The sequence below is a fragment of the Balaenoptera musculus genome, chromosome 6 (assembly GCF_009873245.2).
Source record: "Balaenoptera musculus isolate JJ_BM4_2016_0621 chromosome 6, mBalMus1.pri.v3, whole genome shotgun sequence".
NCBI classification, from domain to species: domain Eukaryota; kingdom Metazoa; phylum Chordata; class Mammalia; order Artiodactyla; family Balaenopteridae; genus Balaenoptera; species Balaenoptera musculus.
The window spans coordinates 68,789,840-68,799,189 of NC_045790.1; the positions used below are offsets into that span (position 1 = coordinate 68,789,840).

General features: G+C 37.5%; 1 protein-coding gene across 1 annotated transcript; it reads right to left on the bottom strand.

Annotated features, from left to right (window-relative positions):
• Positions 1-1,813: 1,813 nt before the first annotated feature.
• Positions 1,814-9,127, bottom strand: C6H9orf57 (chromosome 6 C9orf57 homolog). Its single transcript, XM_036854151.1, has 3 exons — positions 9,076-9,127; positions 5,246-5,368; positions 1,814-1,938 (listed from the first exon to the last, which is right to left on the bottom strand). The coding sequence occupies exons 1-3, from the start codon at positions 9,125-9,127 to the stop codon at positions 1,814-1,816; spliced, it is 300 nt and encodes a 99-aa protein (XP_036710046.1).
• Positions 9,128-9,350: the final 223 nt, after the last annotated feature.

Sequence of the window (9,350 nt, forward strand, 5' to 3'; positions counted from 1 at the left end):
CCACAATATCTCTGAGGTATGCCTTTAATGTTAGAACTTGAAGGGATCTGAGAGATCATGTGATCCAATCCTGTTCATCTTACACATGAGGAGAATGAGGTGCAGAGAGACCAAATTGACTTGCCAAGGTTACCAGCTAATTAGCGACACAAAATACCAGCACCTCGCTTCCTAGTTCTTTTTTTTTTTTTTAGGCAGAATACTCTTTGACATAAATTGCAGCAATATCTTTTTGGATCCACCTCCTAGAGTAATGAAAATAAAAACAAAAATAAACAAATGGGACCTAATTAAACTTAAAAGCTTTTGCACACCAAAGGAAACCATAAACAAAACGAAAAGACAAACCACAGAATGGGAGAAAGTATTTGTAAACGGTGCGACTGACAAGAGATTAATCTCCAAAATATACAAACAGCTCGTGCAGCTCAATATCAAAAAAGCAAACAACATAGTTCTCTTCTCATTACATCACTTGGATTGTGAGTTAAGCTTGGGAAGCTCCCTGGAGTTAGTCACTGATGATCTGATCTTGTCATTTGTTTCCTCCAATATATTGGGTAATAACATTAGTTACATTTAAAAAACAAGAAAAATAGAAGTAAAATCTCAATGAAGTTCACTGATCTAGGATAACCACTGTTTACCAATGTAGCTGATGCATAGAGTGATAGAATAGTAGCAAATGGATTTAAATCTCAGGATGAAGAAACTTTTTTTTTTTGTAGTTTCAGAAATGTGGTCTAAGGAATATGGGTAAAATGAGTGTGGAGGAAAATGTCTAGTTTCCTTGGGCTTTTTAAAAATGCTTGTTTTACTTCAAAGTTTATAGAAAAGCATTTGCTGAAAGTCAACTGTGTGTAGGATGTTGTCCTAGGTTCTGTGAAAAAAATAATAAAAAAGTTTTTATTGAGATTTATTACTTACCATTTGAATTTCTCAAACTCCTAGAAATACAGAGAAAAACAACTTTAAATTTTAAAACACAACAATCTTGAAGTTGCAAAAGCAGGGCATTGAATGAGAATAATTGAATATGTGGCACATTAAAAAATGTGAAATGCAGTTCAGAGTATATTCATAACACTTTAAAATTCCTTGTGGATGGAAATCCATTTCCCTGCTTCCGTTGAAGTGCTTGATCTGCCAAAACTAGATTAGCCAAAGCACTAAGGCGTGGTTAAAGTATAGAAATCCAGTATTTTGCCAAATCCTAACACAGATGGGAAAAATAAGTACCAACCCTCACACCTTCTTGAGCCCTTTGCCATTTGGGTTCATAGTTCTTACAGGCCTGGTTTGCTGATTCCTGGTTTGTTTTTCCTGCAGTGTTTGTTAAATCAGTTTCTCCAGTACAATAAATTGCCCTGAAAGAGCAAGGCAGTTTGCTTTGGAAACCAAATGAACCCTTTCAGGTCACTTGGTATCTTGCGATACAATTCATTTGAAACTTTATTTTGCAATATGGAAATATTTAGGAAAATTAGTAAACTAGAGATGATATGAATAATTTGACTCAGAGAGTCACTCACGTTTTTACTTCTTTGTAGCTTTGAAATCATTGAAAAGGGAAATAAAAAAGAGAAGAGGAGAAAGATTGTGCTGGAAAGGATGTTTCTGAGATGAATTAGGAGTGGTGGCTGAGAAGTTGGGCATCTTGGAAGCCCAAATTGGTTTCAGACAATAACTCCTACAACCTGCAGGTCTGAGGCTTTTGCAGAAAGCTGATTGATGGTAGCTGCTGTCTTGGGATGACCAGTTCAGGCTCTGAGATTGACTGATCAGTCAAGCAATTTGGATATGGGCCCCTGGATCAGAAATTGCACAAAGGACGATGACAGCAGTGAGTAGAGTGAATTTCATAAGTTGTCACGATTCTCTTGAAGCACTCGTCTTGGCTCTCTGTGCAGCCTTGAACTGAATACCATTGAATTCCACCTGGGGGAAACAAGAGGTCATGGTAGAAGAATCCCTTGGGAGGTACAACCTACCTGGCCTCAGTTGCTTCAGATAACTAACAGGTTAAAAAAACAAAGACAAAGGAAAACAAAGCAAAAACTCTAGGTCTATCGGGATACAATCATCTTGCCTTTTAAGAACTCCCACCTAAAGTTATTCTAGTTGTGTGCATTGCAATACAAAAGCTTTGAAATTGTAAAGCAAAATAGCTTTCAAACTCAGTTCATAAAACTATGCAATTGCCAGTTTCTGTGTAGAAATTTCTGAAATGTTAGCTTTTTAGAAACTTGCTAATAATCATCCCCCAGTTTTACCAGGTCATGAGTTATTCAAAGGGCCGAATCCACAGAAGGGTCATTTAGATGTGTAAGTGCTTCTTAGGAATGGAGATGTGTCGTTGACCTCATTTAATTTTCCCCCAATTACAAGTAGTAATGCATGTTCGCTGTGGAAAATGTGGACAATACACAAAAGTGCAAAATAAGTGACAACAATGTCCTGTAATCTTAGCATTCCCAGTTTCAGTTGTATGGGGGAGAACACAAATGAGCAATTCTCTAAAGGCAGCAAAACATGGTTGGAAACTTGAGAAAACAGTAGCCTTTCAACTGTGGGCGATTTTGCTCCCCAACCCCAGGACATTAGATAATGCCCATAAACATTTTTGTTGCTACAACTTGGAAGATATTACTGGGATGTAGTGGGTATAGGCCAGCAGTGTGCTAAATATCCTACCATACACAAAATATCCCTGTATAACAAAGAATTATCCTGCCAAAGTGTCAGTAGTGTTGACAGGGGCTTCCCTGGTGGCGCAGTGGTTGAGAACCTGCCTGCTAATGCAGGGGACACGGGTTTGAGCCCTGGTCTGGGAAGATCCCACATGCCGTGGAGCAACTAGGCCCGTGGGCCACAACTGCTGAGCCTGTGCGTCTGGAGCTTGTGCTCCGCAACAAGAGAGGCCGCGACAGTGAGAGGCCCGCGCACCGCAATGAAGAGTGGCCCCCGCTTGCCGCAACTGGAGAAAGCCCTCGCACAGAAACGAAGACTCAACACAGCCAAAAATAAACAACAACAACAAAAAATAGTGTTGACAAACTATTGATAAAACCATCAAAAGCCTAAGTTCCAGTGGTATTTGTTTTGCATCAGCATGCAATGGCAGACTTTCCATGTTAGGAAACTGCTCTTCCCACAACATTGTAGTTATTCCAGGTCCTTGACCCAACCAAGAGCTATTGTCAAGATTTTGCTGTATAAGCTTCCAAGCTCTTTCTTATGTGCAGAGTTTTTATGGTAAGTTGACTAGATGGCTATCTGTCCACCTTCAGGAAGGGAAGTCACTGAGAGCTAACGTTTCATGGCTCCAGGGGGGCTTGGCCCCTTTCCTCTTCAATAAGGAAAGGGTTCTTGACTGGTATGGGTGAAAGTCAGAGGGAACTTGGGGCTCAGAGAGGGGACATAGGTTGAACAAAGCTCAAGTAACCCTGTTAAAACCAAAACCCCAGCAGACATGACCCCAAATTTTCTTCCTCTCTCCCAACTGACTTTGATTTCCTCTAATTTTTTTTCTCCCCTTCCATTTCCATAGAGAAATTTAGAGTTTTGCTTTGTGGATTTTTATACATAAGTGGCACACTATACGTACTGTTTTGCAACTGACTTTTTTTCTGCTCAACAATGTTTTAAAGATTTTTTTCATGTTAACAAAAGGATCTGGTTCATTCTAAGTACATAGCAATCCATGGTCTGAATATATCATAGTTTAACACCTATAGACAAACATTTAGATCATTTCCATTACTTTACTATTAAACATAATGCTGCAATGATAACCTTGATACATGCCTTTTTGTGTTACATGTAAATATTTCTTTGCAGTAGATGCCAAGAAATAAATTGCTTTGTAGACAACTGTGCTCATTTAAAATTTTAACTGAAACTCACAAAGTGTCTTTAAAAAAGTCAAACCAATCTAAACTGTCATTAGAAAATGTATGAGAGTTCCCATTTCCCCATATTGTCACAACCCTTGATATTATAAAACTCATAATTTTTAGCAATCTGATGGGTTAAGAATATTATTTCTGTAATTTGCATTTCTTTGATATTTACTGATGGGTTGAGCTGCTTTTTATGTGTTTTTTTTTTTCAAAGTTTAGGGCTGCTCTGTTTGTTTGTTTGTTTGTTTATTTATTTATTTATTTATGACTGTGTTGGGTCTTCGTTTCTGTGCGAGGGCTTTCTCTAGTTACGGCAAGCGGGGGCCACTCTTCATCGCGGTGCGCGGGCCTCTCACTGTCACGGCCTCTCTTGTTGCGGAGCACAGGCTCCAGATGCACAGGCTCAGTAATTGTGGTGCACGGGCTTAGTTGCTCCGCGGCACATGGGATCTTCCCAGACCAGGGCTCGAACCCGTGTCCCCTGCATTAGCAGGCAGATTCTCAACCACTGCGCCACCAGGAAAGCCCTGCTTTTTATGCTTTTAGGTTAAGTCATTTATATCTCCTCTTCTGAAAATTGCCTTTCTATTTCTTTAACAAGTGTGTTTTTTTTCCTTTTTTTTGATTGTTGGTCTTTTAAAAAATGAGTTTTTTAGAAGTTCTTTATTCTGGGTAGATATTAATATTTTCTTGTTTTTTCCCAATTATTTTTGCCCAGTTTATTCCTTATCTTTTATAGTTTTGGAGTTATCATTCATTTCATAAATTTTAAAATACTGATATATTCAAATTTATCATTTCCTTTATGATTTCTGTCTTTTGGATGTTAAGGAGGCCTCCTCTCTTTCAAGCTTAAAATATGTTTTTCAGTATTTTCTTCTAATGTTTTCATCATTTGGATTTTTATGTTTCTCTCTTTAATCCATGTGGACAAGGCCAGCTTCCTGGGCATTAAACCTGTGTGATTACACAGAGCCCTGCACTTAGAGGGAAATTATGTATTAATTTTTTGTGAGGATGTGAATGGTGTGAATGAGGCAGTATATAGATTTCTTTAGGAATGTGTGTTCTGGAGTTAAGTACTCACATTTGAATTAGACTACAACACTCCTTAACTGTGTAACATCATGCAAATTTCTTAATCTTTCTATGCCTCAGATTTCTTATCTTTAAATTGGGAATAGCGACAAGATCCAGCTCATATCATTGATTTATTGGTGTGATGTAATCTAGGTAAAGCCCTTAGTATAGCATGTAGTAAATGCTCAGTGAATGTTTGCTCTTACATAAGGAGTTTTCCTGTGCTCATTTTAGTTAAATGTTTTTAAAGTGTTATGACTTACCTTTAATATGGACCTCTTTTATACAATACTGTCCAGGTTTTGTTCTGCAGGTTCCAAAGTCCAAAAGACATCCATGGAAGGGGATTGAGAGGTTGCATGATCTACAAATCACACCTCCAACACCTCCAAATACAGGACAGAAAAAATAAGGGAAAAATAGAGATGGACACCAGAGACAGAAAAAAAGACAGAGAGAAAAGAGAAATCCAAAAATAAAGCAATGATTTTCAACTTTAAAAAGTATGCAGTATTTTATAAATTGATTCTAAAAAGTCACATAAATTTAAAATATTTTTATTTGGAGAATTTAATAGGGGAAATTTCATAACATATGCTACATTAAAGAACTGGAAGCACTCTGAACTGATACTAATTAAAAAAATGAAGCCAGGTGGGCTAAACAACTTAGTTGGTTAAAATGTATTCAGTTCCTCAGAGCCTAATTAAATCAAACCAAAGTTATTTGGCCAGGATATTTAATTTCAGCCATATATCCACTGTTAGGTCTTCATTTCCATGTCTAAGGAAGTACATTATATATAGTAGGTTCTCTGTATTTATTGTTTGATTAATATTTACATATTGGTAATCTTCAATACTCAAATTCAGTGGCTTAAAAGTGTTATTTATCTTGGTTATGTAGAAATAGCCCAGAGATTTTTGACCTTGGTCAACGTAAATAAGATTGGAAAACATTAACTGGAAGATTACTTTCCAAATCTGACTATGCATCAGATTTACTTAAGCAGTTAAAATGAACACAGATTTCCACAGCCTCCACAGAACCTGAGTTAGAATCAATAAGAGGTGGGGCCCAGGAATCTGTACTTTAGATATCCAGAAACAGTGGAGGGCGTGTGATTTGAATGTAGATGTCTGGACCAGTTTTTGAGAACCACTGGTTCTATTGAATTCAGGAATCTCCTTTATAATAACCCCTATAGGAAGCCTTGGCTAGTGATGGAGAGCTCATCATGATTAAACCAGTGCAGATTGTTAAAGAATTCTTCTGAAATTGAGCTGAAATTTGTCTTAATGTTCATGGTTCCAATCTTTTAATATATGAAAACTATTGCTGTTCCACTCCTATTCACTGGTTAACTCTAAAGAAGAGTTTACTAAACATTTTGTGCAATGTATTTTATATCTCCGACATATTGGGGATTAGAAGAGATCACTTTTAATAGAAAATAGTCTGGCTGATGAGGCTAATTAACCTCTGTTGACTATTCTCCCCAGCTTCAAACTCATCTAAAGATATTTTGGAAATATCACATTGGTTTTCTCATTGAGCATGACAGAATTTCAATCCATAATCAATGATCAACCAGCAAATATTTTTTAAAGAACTAAGCTTATGCCAAGGATTCTGCTAAGCAATTTACATTTCCCACAATAAATCTTTCAGGCAGGTATTATAGTTGCCCACATTTCACATAAAAGAAAACTGAGGCCTTAAGATTTTAAGTAGCTCACTTCAGTGGCAGAGACAGGAGTTGAAAGAGGTCTGATGAAATCCAAACCCCTTGTTTTTAGCAAGCACACCATGTCACTGAAGTTGCCTTTGTGTATCCCAAACCTTCTGATGTCACCTTCTTCTTGCTGGAGATTTTGACTCTTCCAAGATTCAGGGTCAGTCTCCTGCCCAGAATACTAGGGCTGCTTGCTTCTTCAGGTCATGCCTAAGGGAGTTTTCCTCCTGGACTCGTGATTTCTCAATTCATAACTTGTCCTTAATGATCCACTACATAGCTCAGACCTTGGTGCCAGTGGCCCCTCCGGTGGAGAGCTTATATGATGCCAGATCTTTCTCTGCTGTGCCTAAGGCCCCTGGACTGTTTTCCTGGATGAGATCTGCTCTAGTTTCTTTCTCTCCCTCTCAGATGGTCCTTCTTCCTTCTGATTCCACACCCAATATCCACAGCCTTCTTCCTAAAACCTTGGCCCTGACATTCTTTACTACAGCTGAAGGCGATGCCTTAACTTTTAGGCTTTCTGCTGACCGTATTTGTTCCATTGCATGAATACTTATAAATATGTTCACAGATCCATTTCCTTTCTTCCAGTCTCTTTTTGTCTGAAAATTTATTGTTGGTTTTATTAATATAACATATGATGTATACCAATTTGACAACTAAATTTAAAGTTTCAGGTTTTATGTTAAATTAATAGTTTCCTCACATGATTAATTCTGAAGTATCCTGTTCTACTTTATGATCTTATTGTGGGGAAAATCTAATAGACTATATTTAATTACTCAAATGCATATTATAAATATATATGTAATTATTTAAACATTATAAATCATGATGATGGTGATCTTTTTAAAATAGCCACCCCTTACTTCATGGACACTCCTTACTTCAAAATTTCTCTTTATGCTGAATTTTCTTCTTTTACCCTCACATCTTCCCTGTGTATTCAACAAAATTAATGCAATCTCCTGCCTCAATCATTTTTTTCATGATATCCAAGACAGGGAAGATGTTCTGTTGAAATTTTTCATCTATTCTTATGTTCCCTTCCACATTCTTTACAGAAGAGAAGTGTAAAGACTTAAAATGCAGCAGAGACCCAAGCAGTTTGAGTTTGCTCCTGCCCTTTCTGCAAGGGGTCATCAAAACTCTATTGCGCATTGTATATAGTAATGAGGGTAGTGTGGGAAGCAGAGACTACAAACAAGTGGTTCAGGGGCTAGACCTGGTCTGTTTAACTTGCATAGTGCTTTCAAAATGTTAACATTTAAAAGTTGGGAGAGTTTTCCTGCAAACCTGAATATCTGGCTTCTCCTGAAGAATCAGATTTGGCAGTGTTCAGCTCTCCTTTCTCCATGTCAGCTGGGTACTGGCTGCCCTCCTCTGGTTTTGTTACTGGATGATCCCCCCCACCCCCCCATTTATATTATCTGACCAAACACTTTAGGCATTTGAGATGGTGATCCCAGTATTAGGTACCAAAAGTCTCTAAGTGTCAGTATTAGAATTTTATTTACCTCTGGGATACCTTTTAGATTCTTCCTACTGACATGTGGTCTCCAGACCAACAGCATCGGCATCACTTGGAAGCTTGTTGGAAATGCAGACTCTCAGGCCCTACACCTGACCTGCTGAATCAGATTGTGCATTTTAACAAGATCCCCAGGTGACTCATATGTACATTAAATCTTCTGACTCTAAGAGACCCTGCCCTGTTAACCCCTGGGTTCAGCATAGAGCAGCCATCTTCATTAACCATATTACCATTTCATTGGGAAGGAGAATTCCCATGTGCTTAAACATGCCTGTTTGGAGATATTACCTTCATGAACATCTACCTAATTTGAAGGGCCTTAGGAATTCTGTAAAAGGGATTGAAAGCTCTCTGTTATGTGGTTCTTCTATAAATGAAGGAATATTAGAGTTGGTGGTGATGAGCACATAGAAAAAGTGCTGGGAGAGCCTTGTCTATGCTTATTTGGTCATTTTTTGGGTCATATTTATAAGGGCTTCCTGCCTAGATTGATTAGTTCCAGCTTAATGATAATAATAGCAACATGTGGGCCACCATCTACCAGCTCAGTTTACCCATGTATAAAATAGGAAATAATAGCACTTAACTCATAGGATTGTCATATGGATTCAGTGCATTAATACAAATAAAATATTTAGACCAGTACCTGGCATATAGTAAATGCTGAATAAAGTTAGCTCATTGTTATTTAAGGGTTTACTCAGGCTTTGTTTTAAGGACCTTTAGTACTTTATTAAGGCCACCCTCCACTTATATTGTAATTCTGCAATTTCTTGAGTAATTTTTCCTCTTTTTTGATTTATGTTTTCTTAATGACTTACCACCTAAGAGGCAGAATAAGATAAAAGTGCCACTGAAGACAATCCTTCTCATTCTAAGATTTCTAGCCAAAAAAGAAGATGGATGGAAGGACATGTACCACCATTAAATCTTTCCTAGGGAAGTAATAAAGTTGTACACTTGTTAGCTATTATAAAAAGGGAAATCACTAAATAAGTTTCATTTCTTTCATTAAGAAACTATAAAGAAATTCATTTTGTGAAGGAGGAAAAACAATGTACCTGTCTATGTCAAAAATTCACCATAAAACTTTTCT